This window comes from Drosophila teissieri, chromosome 3R (genome assembly GCF_016746235.2).
Source record: "Drosophila teissieri strain GT53w chromosome 3R, Prin_Dtei_1.1, whole genome shotgun sequence".
NCBI lineage: Eukaryota > Metazoa > Arthropoda > Insecta > Diptera > Drosophilidae > Drosophila > Drosophila teissieri.
In genome coordinates, this window is record NC_053032.1 from 26034858 (window position 1) to 26058725 (window position 23868).

General features: G+C 41.6%; 1 protein-coding gene across 4 annotated transcripts in view; it reads right to left on the minus strand.

Moving 5' to 3' along the window:
• Positions 1 to 23868, minus strand: part of LOC122622256 (sterile alpha motif domain-containing protein 5-like) — a 153806-nt gene that overhangs the window by 108946 nt on the left and 20992 nt on the right. For 3 of the 4 annotated variants that reach the window (XM_043800578.1, XM_043800577.1, XM_043800576.1), the window contains exon 4: positions 3008 to 3838. In XM_043800578.1, coding sequence (XP_043656513.1) covers positions 3008 to 3367 — 360 coding nt within the window. In that variant the 5' untranslated portion in view covers positions 3368 to 3838. Of the gene's footprint in view, positions 1 to 3003; positions 3839 to 23868 lie in introns of all 4 variants that reach the window. The other variant, XM_043800580.1, reaches the window with a different exon arrangement.

The window sequence follows — 23868 nt, forward strand, 5'->3', positions numbered from 1 at the left end:
TTTCCTACAAAAGTTCCGCCATAATGGGCGAGTAAAATCAACAATAATAAAGCCACACAGCACGTAGGCAAAATGAACAAATTGAATTGCGGCAATTACTTGCCACGCTACGCAAAATCCAGGAGAGCCAAAGAAAGGGGCAAAAAGACAATCCAAACTCGAGTTCATAAAAATGAAATCATGCCACAGCACAGCCAGAAGATCAAAGAGGACAAATCAATAAAGCCCCGGTGCAGAAATAACTTAAAGTCAGCCAAGTCGTTCGTTCGGTCAGCGGGCAGGAAGAATAAAGTACAGAGGAAACATACAGGAGACGACCCCAAAGAGCCCAACCAACTTGACCTGGTCAAGGCTAAAGGCACATAAAATAAATTTATACAACGGCAAAGGAGGGAAAACTAAAGCAAACTGTCTTTTGATCTATGGTGGCTCCACAGCTACAGATGATGACGATGACGACGATGATGACGGTGATAATGATGTTGGTTGTTGGATGATGAGAATGCCTGGATGGCTGAATGGCTGGCTCATGGCTCATCCAACAATGTGGAGCAACCTCAACGACCAGTCCCAAGTAAATTGGCATAAGAAATCAGAAATCACAGAAGGCTGCTCCTCGGAGTCCGAGATAAATGGTCATGGCTTCTTTGGCCAAGAGCGAGCGGAGCACCGAATGCAATATTAAGTAAATATACAAAACGTTGTCGGCACTGCGCACAAAACTAATGATGTCGATGAAGCTGGGGGAAAATATCTGCCGATGCCAGGGACTCCCGACTCCCGGCTCCCGGCTCCCAGCTCCCAGCTCCCGACTCCAACTACGAGTCCGAGTCCGAGAGCCCGACTTGGGTTCAGTTGAGCCTGATAATGATGCGGCAGACAGGCGAAGATACAAACAGACAGGAGAAGACTGGATTGGCGGAGGAAGACGACTGGACACTGGCGATATACACACGCCAGGTAATAAATTTCATTTCTCAGCTGATATGGGCAATTAAGGAACAATTTTGCAGCTGAATGAGTAATAAATAAAAATTGTATGCCAGCGATATATACGCAGATACAAAACTGCAAGACGTCGACGGTTGTCGGTTGTCCGTTGGTTGTTGGTCGTCAGGCCCCAAAGATAGTTTTCGGGATAAAAATACTCGCGCACACACAAAACTGGCCAACGGTGAAGCAGGCGACCGGTGAGTGAGTGACTGAATGAATGAATGAATGAGGGACTGAAACTGAGACTAAAAATCTGAGACTCTTCATGCCTGCCCTTTTGATGAAAACAACTCAATGACGTGATTTGTGCCCCCAACGTTGCCGGCCATTCCATTCCATTCCATTCGTGTGCCCATCCTTCGCGATATCCTGGCTCATATAAATAAATCACATTTCACTGAACTGATGTGCAAAATTCTTAGTCTCTGCTGAAAAGGTTTCCTCTTCTAAGATTCCTTCTTTTTCGGAGGGGCTATAACTTTAAGCTGCGAAATATTTTTGCATAATAAATCAAACTTCCGCCGGGGCTGCCGCTTCATCTTTAGCCTTTCCCATAGCTTATAGCTTCAAAGAAGAAGTCCATCAAATGTTGCCATTTATCCGGCAACTTGTCTGCTCTTTGGCATTATTTTAATTACACTCGCTCGCAGCAATAAAACCAGAACCCAGAACCTGAAGCCAGAAGGCTAAAGGTATTTTTTAAATGCTCCTTTGCACTGGAAATAATTAAGGAATATGCAATACCAGGAATTTGGGCAAAAATAAATCCTATTAAAATCTCAAGTTTACCTTACACAGTCTAATCATTGTTATAACATCTATTGAACTTTTATTTTATGTTATTTTCTCCTTTATTTTTATTTTTGCAAAACTTCATTCTCAGTGCACCTGGTGGATTTGCTGGTCAGAAAACGAAACATTTTCGGTGCCTTTTTGGTAACACATGATATGTCGCCTACCTGGGAGATGCTTTGGCCAGGAGTTGGAGTTACAGTTTCTGGGATTCCGGGATTCGGGGATTCGGGTACAATGACGATGAGAAGGGGCAGCAAGAGAGAAGCACCTCGCTGCTGAGTGGAGAACAATGGAGACCGGCATGGAGCAACATGACACTCGAGTCTCGAATCTCGAGTCGGTGGATAAGGGGTTATACTATATAGTCGCACTGGCGAAGCCAAAGCTAAAAGCTTCCCATTCCCATACAGAAAGGCCACTGGTCAGCGGAGAGTTGGTGTTGAGCACTTGGATCTGGATGAGAGGAGTCCAAAGACCGAAGGTGGAGTTGCTGCTTTGCCTCTGTTTAAATGTTCTCCATTTTACTGTCAAGTGCGGACCGGACCGAACCGGACCGGGTTGACATTTGCCAACGATGCAACTGCCCCTGGGATCCCCCAATCCCCCCGAATACCCCCAAATCCCCGCCTGGTATTCCTTTGCCCTTCTCCATTATTTGATTCTGCTTCGCATGTCGAGAATTTTAATTTAAGTATGTAAACTGACATTGAATAGTTTTTCGCCAGGGAGCAGCATAGCTCGCTCGTTCGCTTCCCTATCTTATTTTTTTTCGGTGTGGGCGGCAATGGAACTGGCTGGGTTCAACCGGAACCCAACCCAAATGTAGGGAGGGTTATTTCATAGTTTAGGGGACCGGGCGAGTGCAATTTCAGTTTTGTTTGCAATTGGATTTCGTAATAGAAAGCTCTGGCCGAAAGTTTGGCCTGCAGCGGGTGTGTGCGGGTTATTTCAGCATGCTGGATTGAAAGTTTTATGACAGGCAGCAGGGGCAGATACTTTTTAATAGATATTTAAGCCCCCCTCCCAAATACCCCCTTGCCTGGCCACGCCTCAGATATATTCCATATCAGCCAGGGGAGTCGAATTTGGCATGTTAATGATGCTCGGCACGACTTTGCCAAGTTGAATTTTCTGTAGCACAACTTTAGTATGTTTTGGGGGGAAAGAATTCGAGGGGCTTAAATGGTGATGTAACCCACATATAAAATGCTGCACTTACCGGTGTTGAGTATGGATGCGCAGTGAGCCGGACTCCGTCCGTCTCCAGCTGCTCCCGCAGGACGAGCTCCAGTTCGTTGTTGGGCGGTGTTTCGCAGAGGATTTCCATGCTGCCCGAGAGCGAGTTGGGATCGTTGAGCATAAAGTAGACGGAGGCGGCGCCCTTTTCCCTCAGCGATCGGATGCTCTTGAGCAGCTTGTGTCGATGGGCAGGATTCTCGACGCCGATGGCGTCCAGATCGGGATCACCGACCTGTTTACAGATCTCCAGGTCGTCGTAGCCATTGTCCAGGAAGCTCTCGGCGTATTGGGCCAGGCCCAAAGCTCTTAGCCACTCGCACACAATATTGCTAACGGCCATCCTGATGATGACGGTAATGGTGATGGTGACGGTGAGGATGATGAGGTGAGTGTATGGTTTCTGCTTGATTTCCGGACTGGCAGATGGGTGGTGTTTTTACGTAAGACGGAGCTGTGCTGTGTTTACGTGTGTCCTGCGAATTAGCGCTACAAAATGGCTTCTATTAGGTTACGTTGCCGTTGGCTTGGTGTGCGCGTCACGTGCTTGGGGTGAAGGGGCGACCAGTGCCACGCCTCCTGGTTGCATGCAATTTCCGTTGCCACTTTAAGCTATTGTATTGTTTTAAATCGTCCTCCCTGGGGCATTTTCTCTAATTTATTTTCCCCGCCCCCTAGACAGTCGTAAAAATTCAGCGCGTACACTCATAAAAATTTATATCGCACTTTGAGCATTTTTAGCATAATCCCAGAAGGCTCCAACTCTGGTTTATCCTCACATTTTGTTTGGCGCCACCGCTTCGCCGCATTGCTCCTGCAAAAATGGATAGAAAAAAAAAATGGAAATGGTGAGTGGGGAAAATTTTAGTAGTCAGCGAAAAACGTTTATTTTCAATAATTTAGAGAGCGGCCGGAAAATTGCATAAATTTGAAATGGCTGGCCGCATATGGTGAGCCCGCATATGTCTATGCAAAATAGATGATATAACCCCCCTTCCCCAACCCAACCAACCAACCAACCCTCCGCCAATCCATGGCCGGAACCGAACCTCTAGGAAAATCTGGTATTCCCACCATAATATATCTCGCACAAATCAATAGAGCCCGCGGCTATTGCCACAATTGATGTTGATGACGTTCGTTGCGCCGCCGAGATTCAAATCAAACTCAGAATGCTAGAAAATTAATTAAATCCAGTAGCAGCTGCGGTTTGTTCAACTGCACACGCCCTCTCACTTCATTTCGCCACCCCATCGAAAATTCCCACAATCTTGCGACTGGGAACGAACTTCTTATCTAGGTAAAGGGCTTATAATGCGTGCATTCCTGCTCATGCACACATATCGCTTCATCATAGACATATGTATATATATATATTCGAACATATATGGGTGGGAACCCCCTCGAAAACTTGCTTCCGCTTTCGAGAATCCATGAGGCGTTAAACGCAAACTAAAAGCTCATACAGACGCACACACACAGGCGATATTTTTATGGAAAGGCGTGTGCCGCGCTTTTGGCTCCCTCGTTCATTGATAAATGATTGATTATCAATCCATTCATGGCTAGTGAGTGAGTGAGTGGGTGGGTGTGTTGTGGGCGCACTGCGGTTTCCACAGGCTTAGCACTAAAGTTTAGTGTTTGCTTTTAGTTTATCTTTAATGGATTATTTCAGTGGTTGCTTGACTCGTCAGCGAGCAGTCGCAAAAGGAGAAGCGCATAGGAATGCTAACTTTGACTATAGATTCCAAGATGCCCATTAAATAAAAAAAACAATACATTTAGCAAAAATACAAAAACCTTGTATAATTCTGATATATAGTTAAATAAAGTATATTCATCAATTTGAGCTGTTTTACTATTACAATTAAAAGGTCCAACTTAGTGAATCCAAACAATCTAGGATTCTAGCACACCCTTTCCGTTTCCCAGTTGCCAGGTATAATCGTTCCCATAATCCAGAAGGCCTCGCCCAATCTCACCACCCCCACACCTTTCGTTAAAGGACAAACATATCATATAATTTATGTTCCACTCCCCAGAACCATGGAGCACCACCCACCCCACCTCTTTTCCCAGTGACTAAGCTGATTTCTTGTTTTTTCAGTCGCTCTTCTCTAGTTTTTCCTTTACTTTTGTGGCTGCGTTGTTGTCGTTTTCGTTGTTTTTGTTGTTTTTTGTTGTTTTTGTTGTTTTTGTTGCCTGGTGTGGCAGCTGCTTTGTTTCCATTTTCATTTTCATTGGCATTGAATAGATCAATCATGGACGGGTTCGACGATGGTATTCGGTATTGAGTTCGCCGTACAAAATACTTCAATGATGACCAATTATTCACCAATAAAACTGTCGACCAAATGTCATGAATTGAACTTTTACTTGCTGCGCTAACCGGAAATCAATCGCAAATTGCTGGGAAAGTGATTTTGAAGAGTCTATGGAATCAATTACGAGCTTGAGTATTTTTATTTCAATGATTTTATGGAAAATGTGTGGCTAAAGTGGGCAAACGTTCGATGGCAGATTGATTGGAAAATTCATTTTGAGTTATTGGCAAAAAAAAAAAGAAGGAATATAAAACGATTTAATGGTCTTAATTGATTGGTAATTTTTTTGTATTTCTCTATAGAAATTTTTGAAATTACCAGCTTTTTATTAGCCACTTCCACACCAACTTGAATCATAATACATTACATTTTTATTATAAAACCGACATCATTTTAAATGCCAGCGCTTCTGGGTGCCTATGACACACAACCCAACCCTTTCACTTCCGACCTATTGGCTTTGCATTTATTTATTTTTTTTTGGGGTCAAAGTTTGTCGGGGGCTCGATTTGTTTTGCTTTTGTTTTGGGTTTTCCCCTTTTTGTTTCTGTTTAATTTCGGATCTTCCGCCCACGCAGGGCACAGCGGGTGGGGCAGGGGCCAAAAAAGTAAAAGAAAACTATACCAAACTGATGCGAAAAACAATTTAATGCAACATCATCGAATAAATTGTGGCCGACCGGACTTGTTGCAGTTGTTGGCTTCAGTCAACAAATTGATGCCGTGTGGGCGTGTTGTCGTAACGCATTTAATACAAAAACGATTTTTCTCAGATTTTCGTTTTTGTTTTCTATAGGGTCTCCTCGGCCATTTTAATTTGTCTGTCGGTCGGGTTGGCCGAAGTGGTTCTCTTTTATTGATTTTACATTAAAACGCTGTCATTGGGATCGTGTTTGACTCTTGGCCTTAGTTTAAGACAATTGTGAGAGGTGTTGCCGAGCAAATCAAATTGCGGCTCAATAAACGGCCAAGCAAATTACAATTGGGATTGTTGAGTTTATGGCATGGTGCAGTGGTTGCAGTTGTGCAGTTGCAGCGGCAACAGCGACAGCAATTGCAACACGTCGCCAACAGCTGTGTCAGCTGGCACTTGGCTGTCTGGCGATTTATCTATCTTACATCTTGGCGGGACACGCGGCGTATGCGCAATTGCCATTTAATTAAAAATTATTTGCACAGCCAGGCGAAACAATTTTTCGTTGATTTCATTTATCATTATTTCTGTTGGTTTTTTCTTATATATCTATTTTTTTGCAGGTGCGCAACGGAAACGGCATAAACAAAATGTTCACACGCTCACCGGTCCACGACTTTGACTTAATGGCAATTAAGATGGCCAAGTCCACGCACTTTGGCGCAATCTAATTATAATCATTAGCTGAGCAAACACACAGTCACTGTTCACATCTCTGTATATATGTATATACTTCTACAATTTTTGCATAGTCCCCGGAGTCATTGAGCAATAAAAATTATACAGAAAAATAAGAGGAGAAAAGCAAATAAATTGCCGACAGACCTGGGCGTCTTCATTAATGATAGGAAGTGGAACGGCGAAGAGGCCACCAAAATCCATTTGACAACATAAAATTTTTGTTTCAAGCAACTGCCGCCACTGGGGGCATTAATACCAACGGCTAATTAACTTGTTGTTGAGCTCGTAAAATAGTTTGGCCGCTCATCAAGATAATAAAGGCCCGGCCAAGTCGGCAGTCAGCCAAGTTTCGGTTTCAGTTCGACTCTTTTAATTGAGCCCAGAAAATTGTTGACTTTTGTGGCGTCAGCTGCAGGAAAGCAGCTAAAACGATTCACTGTCACATATATAAGGATATATATATATATATATTGGGCACTTCAAGAATGTCCCGAAAAAAGGGAACGGAACTGGGCCGAGGCGACCTGACTGCAGTCACTTTTGGTAATTAGATTCTCAAGTCGAGATAATGAAGTGGACATTAAAATTTTACAACCTCCGGGCTAAAACACACACTCACATGAAACCGAAAGCAGGCGAACGCATTCAATAAATTAATTACGAATTTCGAACCCTAGACTAGCCCCTTTTTAATACCAATGCTGCCAATACCGGGCAGGTGAACCGGGGGGGGGGGCTGAATGCCACACCCAGCAATAAATATCGAAAACTGTCCCTGTCTCGGGGCGAAAACCATGAGCAAAACCCGATTTAGTTTCAGATTCACACACATGTCTGGCTTTGGCATTTATAATGTAGTATGCATGACTCTAATTAAACCGCAATTGTTGTGTAAACTTTAAGGAATTGATTGCTCGAACACGAACCAATGGGACAGGTCGTAATGCAAGAAGTCTTGGCTGGCAATTAAGCAGCAATTGACTCAAAAGAGGTTGCCATTGCTGCAATATATGAATCTTGCACTGCAGATCAGGTCTCTTGGGATGTGAAACTTAAATACTTATTGATTAAGTCGTAATAGCAAACAGAATGTTTTATATTTATGGCTAATTGAAAGCAGAGTTTGTCTATAAATTACGCCCTCATTCGATTTGATAATTATCTGTCTAAATGCTAATTTCAATTAATAGTTCTCTGTTTTATACTCAACTCATAATGTATATGGTCTGAATTATAGCAATAAAAACGTTTATTTTTAAATTGCAAAAAATGATTTAAGCAACTTCGTGTTTGTTAATTTGAATTAGGTAAATTGCACAAATAAATGTTTTATATGCCTATTATAGTTTTTGTTAGTTGGCACATTAATTTAGTTTAGTATATATTATTTATTTAATTAAACCATGTGTAGTTTATTGCAACCATTAAATCTTCTCAGCCAATTAAACACACTACCCCAATAAAACTGCACTATCTGGTGTATCTCATTGCCTCCAGGCACACCACTTAATTGCCTACAATGGAAGTGGTATCACGGCCACCGATTGATGCTGTTACTCTAGTTTTACAACCTGTAACCCATAACCAAGGGCTATAGCTGCGTATAATAAAAAAGTATCCACTCTGCGGCCGTCTAATAATGATCTTCCAAGCCCATCGCCCAAGCCACAAATGTTGCAATCATAATTTTTACTCTCCCAGCGAAAATGCTTCATGCTGGGCCCAAAAGCTGATGACCTTTTGGCATTTTTCATTTTGCATTTTGCAAACCGAAAAGCGAAAAGCAACACACATTCGCGAAAGGCAAATGCCCCAGAGCCAAAGCTCTGTGGCGCAGTATAAATAAATTTATATCATTTTTTTCGGTATTCAAGCGCAGCGGGTGGTCAAACAAAAAGATACTCGTACTGTAAGAAAAAAAGGCGCAGGTGGCTTCAACGAACTGTGCCTTTGTAAATCCCACACCAACTTGAAGTCTTAAGTTAATGTTTTTAATGTTCCATAATGTAAAATGTTTGTCTTTATTTGTTAGTTCGGTGCGGCAAACAAATGGCGCTACAGTTAAGTCGAACTGGCATCCCATAAATCCTCATCATTACGCTGACCCCATGAAATGTTAAATCGTTAACCCTCATAATCAAAATTTGGCAGCTCAGCTAGAGACGTTTGCATACTTATTGATTTATTTTCAAGAGGAGGAAAACCCAAGAAAAAAATATACCAAAAAACAAAAAAAAAATGAAAAGATGAAAAGGAAATAAATGGAGACTCATTATGTAAGGGCGAAGAGCAGGAAGCGGGTGGCAACTGGCTGAAATGCAATAAATTCACATTAAGCTGCTCACATAAAACGCCTGATTGCGTTCCGAGCTGCACTGAGCTGATTCCGTGGGATTGGAAGGAATCTGAAGCACTGAAGCTCTGAACCTCGGAGTCCTCCACACTTTGCGAACTGAAAACGCTGAAAACGCGCTGAAGCCAACATCCTGTTGACAGTGGCAGGCGGCAGCTATCAATATTAAAAGCGCTTATTTGACAGAAATATGACAAATGCCTGACAGCCAAGGGCGTGGCACAGGTTGCCTGCCTGCTGTTCCTGATTTTGCCGCCGCTGCTGCTGTCCTGCGAAAAGTGCCAAGTCATTAGTGACGAAGGCAACCTCTAAGGGGGGTGAGGTGGTGCTGATGGTGGTGGTAAGGCGAGTGTCAGGAATGCTCTTTGGATTAGTCAATTTCGAATTGCGTGTGCTGGGAGTGCATGGAATCGCTTCGGGTCAGCAAGTGTGAAATATTCTTTCGATTTTGCACATCCCAGTACCGCCTGCTGTGTTAGTGACACGTGCAACACTCACGCCATTTCAGAGCTGCAGATACATGGACCAAACTATCCCCACTCCCTTGAAATGAGCATCAGAAATGCATTCAACTGTCAAAAGCTGGGCGAAATCAATGAAGCGTACTCCCTCTGAAAATCATAAAGAAAATGTCTAGAAATCGATCTAAATTGTTTTCAGAAACCCATGTCATACTTGAAAAATATAATATGATATTAGGTTATTAAAAACTTTGAATATATTTTGATAAAAGATGCAAAATTTGGAATATAATTTAATTTAAGTGCAAATATTCTATCTTTACTTTGCCATTACTGTAAAGAAACCCCATTAAATACCCTTAACACCATACGTTTCCTATCTCAACGATCTGTGTAATTTCCGTTTGTGCAATCAGTTTAAGTATTCCCTTTTTTATCTGTATAATTTTCGCATTATTGGAAATATCATTTTTTAAATGCTCGTAAACATGTAGCTTGGTGACAATTTTATAAATATTTTTATGGCGTTTCATAAAATTTTATACGATGTGCATACTCGCCCCCTTTCCCGCACGCCCTCTATCAATTTGTCGTCGCTGCAGTTTATGAATTCCGCTTGGTCCTGCTTTCCACTCTATATGTACATATATGGATATACAAATATACACACTATATGCACTCTTTCATTTTTTGCGTACTTTTTGTTGTCAGTGCAAGTGGCAGAGATAGACAGTGGAGGACATGCAACAGCAGCGTTGTCATCGGCTGCAACAATTACTTAAATGCAGGCATAATTTGTGTACGGCAGACAGGCGGAAAAGGGTTAAGGAGTGGCAGGGGGGGAAGTGTGGGGGAAAATGGTCAAAAGTTGGCAAGGCAATTTATTCGTCCACTGGTCTGAATATTTTTCACCATTTTATGATTATTACTATGGCTTCGACTATAATTACAATGATTATTATTTTGATGTGTGCGGTTGCCGAATGGGGAAAACTTTAAGTTTCTGTAAACATCGATTTAAGTCAATTTTATCGTATGAAAAAGCTTATTGTTGGTCGAAATTTATTTTAAGTGACCATTATGTTGTGGTGATATGCAACTTTTTAAATATAAACTTCAATTCGCTCTTAACCACAGGCCTAATTGTTATTATCCTTTTGTGAATTGTTGAAATGATAAATGACATTAATTTTTCTTGAACATTTTTATATAATTATCAACCACCAACTTTGTCGCAATTGTTTACCAATGCATTAATGAATTTTTAATTTTTCTTTTGCTCCATTTTTCATTTTATTTATTTCGCATAAAATCAAATCCGAATAATATTTCATATTTAAATCTGATGGCCATAATTGGACTTCGGCGCTTGTGCAAAAGCTGTCCCATAAATATTAATTTTGCATTCAATTTTCATTGATTAATTTCCAATTTAGCATTTTGTCAATGTGCCAGATTGTCGTCTTCCTTCTGCCGTCACATATTTTATCAATTTTCGTAACCCCAAGAAGTCACATAAATCACAACAAATTCTTCCCAAGCGGAAGATAAATAAACTGGCGCTCTTCCCTCCTGTTCGCCTTTATTTTTTGCCATTTGCCTTTGATTGAACCGAAACGAGGCAAACCTACAATGGCAATTAACCCATAAAAATGAAAAAGCCCACATTTACGAGGTTCTCCTCCCTTCGGGCAGTCCATCAGTCAGGCAGTCAGTCAAATTAATTGAAATTCAAAGCTCCGGCATTGGCTTTTACTACGCTGCCTGGCTGCTATGGCTTTGATTTTGCCATCGGTTGGTTTTATGGGTTTTATTGTCGGAGTAGAGTTTCTGCTTAATTTTTACTCCATTCGGATGGTTCATCAGCATCAGTCCGACTTGTGTTTCCAATGAATAATAAAGTGGAGTGAAGTACGCCACGCCACGCCAATCCAAGCCAATCCAATCCAATCCAATCCAAACGAGGGGCCGCCGCCAACAGACATGCAGCAGATATAAATCAATTCCCGAGAAGCGACAAAATTTACATTCCGATTTGCCAGCGATCTCGTTTTCTTACTTGTGTCCCCACAGCTTCTCTTATTGAGATTTCATCGCCGTCTTTGTGGCAGCGGCGCATGCGTCGTCGTCATCGGTTAAAGTGAATTTATGGCAACGGTTAACACAAACGGCATTGTATCAATAATGATAATAATAATAATAATAATGATAATAATAAAGAACGAAATAAAAAGCACACAAGACAATCGAAAGAAAAAATAAATCGTGGTCGGGCTCGTTACAATTCGTAAGCGTTTAAATGTGTTTAAGTGGGCCCTGATTAATGACTTCCAAGTGCGTTTCTTCGATCGCCTCACGCACTCGCCACGGGATATTGGCAAAGCTCCGGCAACAGGGGGTTAAACGGGGGGCTTCGATCCGCCAGATACAATTGAGAAAACAAGCGTTCGATAGGCGTGACTATGATAACAAAGGCCTCGACTAAAGATATATCGATCATGGGCCATCATCATGATCGCAGCAATTTGTTAAGTTCAGGAAACTTGTAAGATTTTGTATCCGCCTCATGATCGAACCAATTTGTTATCTTTAAGCAACTTTCATCATCAAGCTGCCTCTATAAATTTGGGCTTAAAGCCCGTGAGTTGTTTGCCTTTTATCTTTAGCCACATTTTGTTTTAAACACAATGCGGGCAAAAACATTAATAGCTTACTTCTTTCAGTTGCTAATTAATCATGGCAAGCCTTAAGAGTTTACTTCGGCTTTATAAGTGATTAATCGGGATATGTATTAATAGATCCATCTTATTTGCTACAGAATGTTGCTATTTTTAAGCAATAGGTTATATTTTCCTACTCTTCAAGTACTCAAATTCATTTCCGTTTCGAACGTTTCCAATAGCATATCAAGATCTTGCCGCCATCTTCACCTAAACACCCTAGGACCAGACCATTTCATATCAGATCCTAACCTTTTAACAGTTTATGCCCATCTCAATCCTGTCAAATCTCTTCGCTCACAACATATCCAAATCAGTGTCAGGCCGCATTACCCTAAAAACCACTCAACTAGCTCGAATTTCACATGGCAGAACCCACGGCGAAGAATTGAAATTTCATCATTTTGATTGGCCTAGCAGAATCTCATCTCATCCCAGGCAGATGCCTCATAAAACTGAGTCGCCACAGACCATTAATGAAAATTACGATACGATATATATATATACAACGCATTTTTAAAGGGAAGAGCAGAACATTTTCCAACCGACTGACTGCTGCTTTGGATCTGATAAAAACCTGAGAATGTCATGTCAAAATGTGGCGCTGCCCTTTAAGCCACTTTTATACCTCAAACCTTATATGACAGGGCTGCGGATCTCTGAGGACGCAGGTAGGTACCAAGGAGGACTATATATATATACATATATCTATATATATATATCCGATACCCACGCGACCCTCGACCAGGTTGTGTTCCCCATAGCCTGTAAACTGATCTGCGGCCAAGAACAATAAGGCAAAAAAAAAGGAAGAGGATGGCCAACAATTCGGTTGAAATGAAAAATTGAAAAACGAAAGTGAAGGAAGCGAGTAAGGAGGTGGAGTTGTCATTTGACAACGTCGCACAATTACACAACTAAAATGAACAATATTAAACGAAATTATACTCGAAAAGGAGCGAAAGAGAGACCCCAGGCCAACAACAACAACAGCAGCAACAAAAGGCCCATTGGCGGCATAAAACAAAAGGGCTCAGAGGCAGCAAATAAAAGACAGAAGGCATCCATCCGAGGGGCAGCTGCCCCTTGGCCAAAGCGGGTTTTGTGTATCATTTTTCATGACATATCCGAACACATGTATGTACATACATACATACATACGAAGGTATACAACGTATATCCTGTCATTGCTGTCAGCCACTTGAAAGTGCAATTGCAGCCGCCTAATTAGTCCCCACACAACTACTCAACTAATTTAGATATATACACATAACATACATACATACATATATGCATATACCCATCTCAGTGAACGCTGAAGAAATATGAGATAATTTAGTGCCGCCACCCCGGAGAAATGCAAACTCAGGACACACACAAATCATTTATTTCGGTCCCCAAGTTGAAGTTCATATTGCTGCGGACGACTTCATCATTTTACGATTATTTCTAGCAATTTCAATGCAGTACTCCTCGCACTCCACACACTCGACTCGACTCCTTTCATCGAACCCTTGGAAAATGTGGCGAAAATTTACGATGCCTGTGACACAGTTAACTCATGCTCGACACCAAAACATATATCAAATGTGTGGCACGACTTGGAATGCCAACGGATCGGATCGGATCTGAGGAGGTGGAGGAGGAGGGTTACCTGCTTTACCCAGAACTGGAAGCCACATTCAGACGAGCAGACAGACGGCGAGCACCACCAAACAATAACGTGAAATATGTGCGGCGTTTTGCAATTCATACGCAAAAATGGATGAGGCAGCAGCAGCGAGCAGCACAGGGCAACAGCAGCAACATCGAGCGGCCCATTTGAACCGTTCGTTCGTTCGCTCGACCTGCCAATGGACGGTCCACAGTAGCCACCACCGCATATGCAACCGAAATCGAGAAGCGGGGGAACACAATAACACATTGTCTGAAGTAAAACGCAAAAAAAAAAAAAGTAAAGTGCAGCATTGGCAAGTGGCTGGTTCGCAGACTAAAGGGCTACAGTGCGTAGCGCAAGTATATGCTAGCCCAAAATATTGTAACTTGCTACTTGAAATCTGGTTATTGATCTAAGGTCTTTCATTCTGTGGAATATTTAAAGCCTTAATGATTACTTATATACTTTTAGATACCTCTTTGAAGCATTTGAAAATCTGCTTTTTCACAACCATTTTCGCCTGTATCCTTACAACCTCAAAACGCACTGTACTCAAGAGATCACACCCGAACGAGACCGCGAGCAGACTGTTAGGCTTGCATTTAATCTTCCAATTGAGTGCGTACCACTGTGCTGACATAGATAAACTGTCCTGCCATGTCCTGGCCATCCGACGCATCCGAGTGTCCTTTGCCCCTGAAACTCTACCAATAATTCCCATTTCCACACTCATTTGCCTCCTCCCTCTTGCTTTAGGCCTTTTTTGCCTTCGGCCTTTCGCTTCCCTTTCGGCCGGCGGCATTGTTGTCAACATTTTTGCTCTTAAAAAACAATTAATCTTTATTAGTCGATGACTCAAAAGCCAATTAAAAGTCCTCGCACAACGTTTGCCTCAATCACGCCCATTTTGCCAGTATAATTAATCATTTTTTTCGGGCAAGTGAGAGTGCAAAGCCCAAGTAAAGAATAAAAAAGAAATTGTGCAATATCCGAAAAATGCGCAAAACTTGCCATCAATATGCTACGCTCGGATACGTCCATCAAAAATGCACTGAAGCGTAGATCCTTTCCTGTTCTTGCCGCTGCTGTTGGCAAAAGGATTCGTTACGGATTTATTGGCAGCCTGACTTTGGTCCCGGATTTTGGTTCGCGTTTTTTTTTTTTATATATTTTTTCCTGTGTGTTTTTCTTCCAGGGCTCGTGCTGTAAATTGACTTTATGTTGTTGCCTGTGCATAGAAATTGCTTTTTGGGGTTTTGCGCGCTGATTTCTTTTCATTCTTTTCCATTTGTTTTTTTTTCGGGCGGGGGTAGCGAATAATTTTTTAAAAACATTTTTTGAAGGCCAAAAGTTTAGCGTGGTCAGTTTCTAGACAAAAAAGGGCCGAAATAAATTAAATATCCGAAGAAGGGAGAAAATACTGGCTCAGGGTCAAATTAATCCACGGACAAATCAGGAGGCCTAAAAAGGACTTTACGCTTTCCAGCGAACACTTGAAGGGCATTAACGGGCAGAAAAGAAATAAATTATTTAGCAACCCCCGGATTTCGGATTTCGGGGTGTGCAAATAAGACAATGCGTGGAAAATTCCAATCCCTAAATGCTGTTAAACACAAAATAAATGAACTTCCCAGAACGCTGGGGTGCTCCTTTCGATGGTGTAAAGGATTTGTGCGACAAGTATTGATGACTGGCCAAATGGATGGAGCGTTATATGGAGGAATAGAGCGTGCGTGCTTGGAACAATATGGAAAATCAAATCACATTCGGGGGGTGAACGGCTAGCCGTCTAATAATTTCGACTAATGAAAACATGTTTCCATCCATTTCGGTGGTTGATCTGTGGCACTGCAGTTTTCCCCGGAAAAACGAGGAAAACGGGGAAAACAACAATTGCCATTGTTAAGTTTTGTTTATTTACTGATTTTGCTAGAATGAAAATTAGCATTAGCCCGAGAAATCAAACGCCAGCCAAACAATATTTACACAAATACTTTAGTTTGAACCAACATTTTCCATGTTGTCAACACTTCGCGACCTTTTAGGGGTACATATTTGGATTATGGCCATGTTGATTTAGGACTTTTGCGGCCAAATAACATTTGTGATTGAGGGAGGCTCTGCTCTTAATTGGTTTATACTCGCATGCCATTGCGAGAATACAATTTTCCAGCTCAAACAGAATTCAAATATGAATTTAGCATAACGGAAAATGTAATAAACATTGTACAAGCTTGAAGCAAATTTAAATATTCGTGGAATTAGGTCAGCTGGACATGTGTAAAACCATGTTGCAACTATGGTACAACAACAATGCAAGGCACACACACACTCAGCTCACAAAGAGCGTATGTCGAAATGTTTTTTAACAAAACCAAAACATGCCTAGAACATAGGGAACACACAGGCAACACGCCCTGGCCATTGGTCAAAGCCAAATGCCGGCAAAAGTAAAAAGGAAAAGCCGAAGCAACAGAAAAAAAAACAAAAAATAAATAAAAACCCAAATAGCAGCGCCAAGTGCAACTGCAGCCAAAAGCCACAAGACAATGCAACAGCCGCAGCAGCAGACAGACATCTCTGGTCCAGTTGGCCAAAAGGCCGGCAAGTGCGGGGAAGTGGCCAGCATGCTGGCCATAAAGCCAGCTCCTCCGTTCCTCGCCCGTTTCTGGTCTTCTGGCCCATTTGGTTTTGGGTCGTGCCTGCCTGGGCCATGGTTTGATTCATATTTGGATTGCAGTTTCCATTTCATGGTTCTCGCATTTTTTCATCTCTCTTTCTGTCCGGCATTTCTAGCACTAAGTTCTCGAAGGCCAGGGCATATGACACTATTATAAATAGTTGCCCATATAAAATAGCAGTATAGCATGAATTTAAATGTATTTAAATATCACATGATGACATTTTAAAGTTTCTAATCTCTTAGGCCATGGCTAATTCTTCCTAGGGCAAAATAAAGTCAACGCTCGTATTAATATCTTTAAGAATTCGATACTCAATTTCCACCAAAGCCCTTTAAAAGAACCCCATAAATTTTACGACTCACCCCAAACAAACACGAAAGTCTAAATTAAACTTTCGGTTCATCAACTTCCTCGGGAAGTGAAAGTGTATCCCCCAAAACGACTAATCCCAGGCGACTCTCAACGCTGCATTATGCTTTCTATGTGCAACAACAAAAATCGGCTCGCTTGCATTATTTGTTGTATTCCTTCATTTCTGTTTTTCCGAAATGGACTCAAACCTCCGCCCTGAAGGCAAAAACTCGAAAAAAAAAAAAAGAAAAAAAAAAGGAAAAAGAAAAACGTAAAGCAAGCAGAGTTTGTTCAACTTTTTTGCATGTTTATATTTGCTGTAAGCATTATTTTTTTGTACCTCCTCCTTTTTGGATGCACACAAAAACCAGTTGCATGAAAGGGGTAACAAACAAGCAGAGCAATAGAAACCAAATAGTGGAATTTCTATATTTCAGCGCAAAGTGCATTGAGGCATGCAGCTGGAATTTCAGTGGCAGAAAGGACGGATGGATGACGAAATGCCAAATGCATAATACATAGAGCCGGGGGAATCCAATCCGGATAGTCCAACCCTTGCTCTCCCTGCTCTCTATAACTATATTTATTTTTTATGCCGCTCAACTGCAAAATTGTGTCAAAATCGGACGCCGTTACTGTGGGGCAAAATGCTGGGGAAATGTTTGGGGGGGGGGGGCAGGTGCATTCGCTTTTCGTTGGCCCGCATCAACTTTAAAATGTACACAAAAGAGCCCCGTGTAAAAATTTATGAACCTGGCTGGGCAATTTTCTAACGTACCTGCCAATTTAACGGTAAAGTGTAAATTTCATTTAATTTGACAGCCGCAGATTGAAACCTCGAGCAGTTAATAAAGTTGCACCGGCCACTGCATCAGCAATATCAGCTGCACTTGCAGCAACTGCAGCAGCAAACGCCGCAACAACAGCAAAACTAATTAGTCCACAGGCCCCGCAGTAGATCAACAAACTCACCTAGAACGAAACAGAAAAAAATAAGAGAAAATATGAAAAAAGGAGTCATGAAGGCAAAGATGATTTAATAAGCAATTAAATTATTCTAATAAATGTAAGCCAGCGGGGCTGAGCAAAGGAGCAGGGCGTTGCAGGAGGATGGCCACAAGAAATTGCACATAAAATTGCAATTTTCCAGCAAATTCATAATACAAAAAAAAATACAGAGAAATTATACAAAATTAGGCCGCAGGCTGGGGAGCGAGAAAAAGATAGGGCAAACGAGATGGTTAGATACAGTTTTCCGCGAACGTTCAAAGACTGTGGCAACGTAGCTGGGCGATGGAAAAATATCTCACTCTAATTATAAGTAAACAAGGCTATAAAAAGAGACTTTCGTTATTAACAGTACAGTTTAAGTGCCGATAGTATACATTAATGATGTATTATTATTATTATTTTCCTGGCCTTAAATTGATCGTTAAAGTTTCTCAGCTTTATCTATTTCTTTAGTTTATCTATTTGGCTGAGATATAAATAATAAAATTTATCTGAGGATAGCCAGTATGGTTTCCGATCCTCTGGTTGCTCAACCATCTGAAAACCAACGAATCTGGCCTTACATCGCCGAAACGCACTGCACCGCTCTGCGGGAGCGGGAATCAACAGCTGCCAAACAGTCCGCACTCATCGTCATCGTCGGCGTCAGCTGAGAGCTGAGATGGCAACAACTCAAGTGGCATTCATCCAGCGGTGGCAGCTTCAGCTTCCCAGTTCCCAACTCCACAGCACCACAGCTCCCAGCAGTCCAACTAATGCCATCAAGCCTGATGCATACAGTGATTAGAGTGGACGTTACCCGGCCCAGTGCTTCCTCGCTTCCTTCCTCGGCTGCATCGTCATCATCGACCTGCTTGCTGCTTCTGCACTTGAAGTAGAGATGTTGCTGCTGTGCCTGCTGTTGCAGATACTGCTGCTGCTGCTGCTGCTGATGATGACGATAAGTGCAGTTTGCAGCGTAATAGAAAAGTTGCCACGATGTGCGTGTGTGTGTGTGTGTGTGTTACTGATGATAATGATAGATAAGTGTGCGCCAAGTGCACTACGTAACTTACTCTAACTTCAAAAGCTATCAGCAGTTAAATCGAAAAGCAGTAAGCCAAGCTCAGTGGAGCCAGCGGGCAAGAACTGTAAATGCTGCGCTGCTTAATGACAAGAGCGCCAACTAAGTTGCACTGGCAGGAGCGGCAGCAGCTGGGAATGGGATCTCCATGAGATGTGGCACCCAGCGAAGGTTACACCCAAAGAAAAAAAGGTTTCATTTATGCAAATAGTACTTATCTAACTTGTGAAAATGAATCCCAAAATGTTTGAAGGCGATGCTTAATAAGATTCATGCTTCTTTTTTATAAAAATAATATGTATTAAGAATACTGTTTGTTTCCTTTTTTAATAATTTTTTGTTTTGGTGCAACTCCTTGAGTCGCTCCTTCTGCTGAACTGCTCCTGCATCATTAGCAATTGTGGGCAGGCCAAGGCGTGGGGCATGGGAAATATTTGCTATAAATGCATGCAACATTAAGTAGAACGCATTTTTTTCAGGCGACCATGGAGCAGAAGCAGCAGCATCTGCAACCTGATGACGCCACACGCCACTTCACTTGGTTGCCTCGCGTCGCTGTTGCTGCTGCCACTTCTTGTTGCTGTTGCAGTGTTGCTGCTGCTGCTGCTCCTGATGCTGTTGCTGCGGTGTTGCTGTTGTGCCTTTTCACAGCTCAACGCTTGCGCACATTTGGGGAGCCTGAGAAAAGGGTTCATCTTTGGGTCTTCAGTGTGCCTTGCGCCGTTTGCTTTATTTCTTTCCCAGAATCTTGACGGCTATTAAGGAGCAAATAGCAACGGCAAAAACAAAGCACAAAAATGAAAAAGAAAAAAAAGCTGTAAAATAAAATTATTATTTTCTTTTCGTGCTCATAATTTGTGCCGCTGCTTCTTTGGCCTCAATTAGTAAAAGACTTTTCCTTATTACACTTTTAGCCATGGCTCCAGCTTTTCCCGTTCTCGGCAGCAGTAGTTCCTCCTCCAGCAGTAAATTAAGTTACGACTTTATGCTGCATATTAGAAGCGGGTAGGAGGACCAAATGGTCTTGGTTATGGACGAAAAAAACCCTTGGATGCTTTTGAGGATGGGCCGCCGCTAAATATTTATATTATTGCCTACGAAATTGCGGAATAACGAGCAATTAGCAAATAACTATCTTAATTATTTTTTTTATTATCCAGCACACTTTAACTGCAGTAGGAGATTTTCAAACATTTTTTTTAAATTTAAACTGCCCTTTTTTCTGGTATTATCTCTAACATAAAACGGTTGTAATCACGGCTCTTAAACTTTTAAGTCTGTAGAATTTCACGTTCCTCTTCTGTTTAATTTTGGTCCTCGCCGAGCTAAAAATGTTATTCCCCCTTAACAATCAGTTAATTTTATTATAGGCCATGATTCATGCCCTGCATATTCAGCTTTTATGACTCGGCCATTGAGATCAACGCCCACTGCCAAGGACTTCCTTCCACTGCCATTTTCCTCCCACTCCTTGATATTGTTGTATTATTTATTGTCAATATATTTTATTTAGCCCAGCATATCAACCGCTCAGCATTTGCGGTCATTTAGTTGCGATAAAAACGAAATTTATGCAGCTAAATCTTGTTTTTAGCATACAAATAAAAGAGGCAAAATGCAACTAGAGCTGCGAGTAAATAAAGAAAAAATTCTATTTTCTCAGGCAATAAAAATGTCAACGACGTCGCCACAGACCAAATGGCAATTGCAGCCGTCGGAATATCCCTCGTTTTTGTCCTTTTTTTTTGCCCATTTTCCACTCGTTTTCTCCGCGCCTCCAAAGTGATTTATGCATTTCGCATGCAAAACGCTAATCAGTGAACCCAAGACCCCCAACCCAACGACTCGCGCTAGAGAAACCCAATAAAAGATGGGCAGAACTCGCAGCATCCCTGCATAAAAGTCTGAAATGCGAAACCCAAATAGCGTTTAGCCAAAGATGACTAATGTGACTCCCGAACGATGTCCAACTGGTCAAGTGGTCAAGTGGGTTCGGCCTCCACTCCATTCGTTTTGCATGTGGAAAAGTGTGGAGGGTGATGGAAACTCGTGCCTCGATACATTTTTTAACCCCAATTTGAGGGGTTGTTGAATGGGCCAAACTTGTTGAAATATACGCGCATATGGCAAGCATAATTACGGCGAAAAATATTGTAAATTTGTAACTTTCATAAAGTGCTTCAATTAGTAATGAGCACGGGTTAAGAGCAATACGAGAAAATCGGGGTAAACTGAAAACTGAAGTGGCTTCAACATTTTGGCTTGATTTGGGCAAGGCCATTTGGGCTTTCAGCGGAAGTAAGGTTGTATAATTAATTAATCAGGCCAAATTCACATTCAAATTCAGACAAGCAAGGTTAATATGAATTAGGAATTTATGAGACGGTATATTTTATCCCATGCTATAAACAAAAATTATAGACAATCTGTAATCCGTTTGTTACTAAAAAGTCGGGTTAAAGAAACCAATAAATAATTCTATTTTCCATATTTTCATACTGCAATATTCCCAAATTTATTTCAAGATACGAATTGACATCAATTATTTTAGCTCATCTTTTGGATAATTGATAATAACCAAAAGATGAATTGAGAAAGCAGCAGCCACTTGCCATCTCATCTGACATGAAAGGACAACCGCAATTTCCAATTATACTCGATTGGTTGTGTGTGAATTTGTGAGCAATAATGCAGAATGCATCGGTTTTAAATTCACATAAATTCACACAAAAACATTCCAGCAACAGAGGGCCCCTAATAGGCTTCATTTCACCTTTTCAGCATTTGGCAAATGCAATAAAATCCAGAAGGGGCCATGGCATTCCACCCATTCGCATTCGCATTCGGAGACTGCAAAAACCGACCAGACAACTCAAAATCACTTGCCAATCAAAGTCAGGCGTATATATTTGTGGGATCCATATCAGACGATTTGCGTGCACTTGACCACAAAATTAATTAACTAAAATATGCCAGGCAGGTGGGGCATGGGTGACAAGTGCATCGCAAATTTAAAACCCAATTTTCCCCAACCAATTTCCCCAACCTCGGTTCGGTTTTGGCTAACAAAGCGATCAAAAGCCGAGAAATAAGAGTGGTCAACCCACTTGGGCAGCAACAACTGCGACAAAATGTCACTTGGCCGACAATTTACAGATGTTATGCTCACGTAGGTGCAGTGCGTTTCAAAAATATATGGTTTTTCATTAAAATAAAGCATTCTTTAATAAGTCTACCATTGGTTTAGTCTTTGAAACTCTTGAAAATTGAAGAAAATTTTAGTTTATAATTGATATATTTAAGATTTTTGTTTCTAAGTACCTGTATTAATAGGCCGCACTGTACGGCTAGTGTCACAACACTGCGACTGAGAAGGCGCCAGCGAAAGAGGCTTAGTTATTGCGCATAGCCCGAAATGTTCATGTCCTGATGCCACAATTAACTAAAAGCGCGCATCAAATTACAAACAAACGAACGAAGAAAGGACAACTAGCCGGCTACAGCAACTACAAGAACAAGGATAACTAGAACAGCAGCAGAAGCAATAAGGAGCGACAAGGACATGAAACGGAAGCAACAACTGCTGTTGCTCCAATATATGTGCTAGTGTGTGTTTAGCCGTGTCTGTGTGTGAGTGGGGGGTGCATTATTGTTATTTCAGTTGAAACTCGAATTGCTTGTAGATTTGTTGGCAACAGCTGTGCATTTGCCAAGCAATTTCTGTCCGCTCCTCGGACTCCGCACATCTGCAATTTATGTATCCTTTGGCTTACAAGGATAGAGAATGTCTGCTGGACGGTCAAGTGTAGGATATATGTAGACGATGGTATTGGTAACCAAGCACCACACCCCCACCTCCACCACAACGAGCTCCACCAACCCCACCATTTGCAAGCTGCATTGTCTTCGGGCCAGGCCACAACCAACGCCCCTCATTGTAAGCTACTTAAGATTTTGCACAGATTACTGCCTCATATATGCACGCCGAAGTTGGAGAGCGCAAATTGAGTGTGAGTTTTCCATAGATAATCTTTACAAGCAATTTAAAGCTGGACAAGTGCTAATATAACAACCAAAGCGAGAGAGATAGTGGCTTAGTTGGTTAGCAGGTAAGCGCAGCAAGAGCTAAAGGTAGAGAAGTGCTGCTGGCCCTATCACGTGCGATCAACTAATTAAAGCAACAAAACCCCGCCGTCTAAACAGGAAGCCTTCCATTAGCCCCCAAAGAACAAAAGCCATTGGCATTCAACGGGCTGAAAATGAGGCAAGACCTGGAAAAAGTTGCACTTGACTGATTACCTTTGCCTCAATACCACTCCTTACCTTTCGCCTTCTGCAACATTAATGAGCAGGAAGCATTTTCCTCAGCACAACATACCGAGATTCAATTATGAATGAGTTTCAAATTACAGTTACGGGTCAAAGCTGTCGGTCTGGTAAAAGCACGAAATTCCCATTTGAAACGGGTTCGTTTTTTCAAAAAGTTTCACATCAATAATTTCCATCAAAAATTTATTTTTAAGTTTCCCTGAATTTCAATTACACCTACTCAAGCAAAACAAAGTTAAATTCGTTTTTTAACAATGTATTTTAAGTTAAACGAATCAGGTGGCTAAGACTATTTATTAAATTAATCAAAGCACCGTGAAATATTTACAAAATTACTTTATTAAGCCCCGAGTTTGGCCTGACCATAAATTATGGCCATAATTGTTACACGATGATAGGCTCTCAACTTTCTAGCAATTTGCGAGCCGAACCTATGAAAGTCAACCTTGGTGGACCCCGGACGAATGAGACCAACCTCATCGCATTTCAAGGCAGCCGAAATGGGCGTGGACTCCA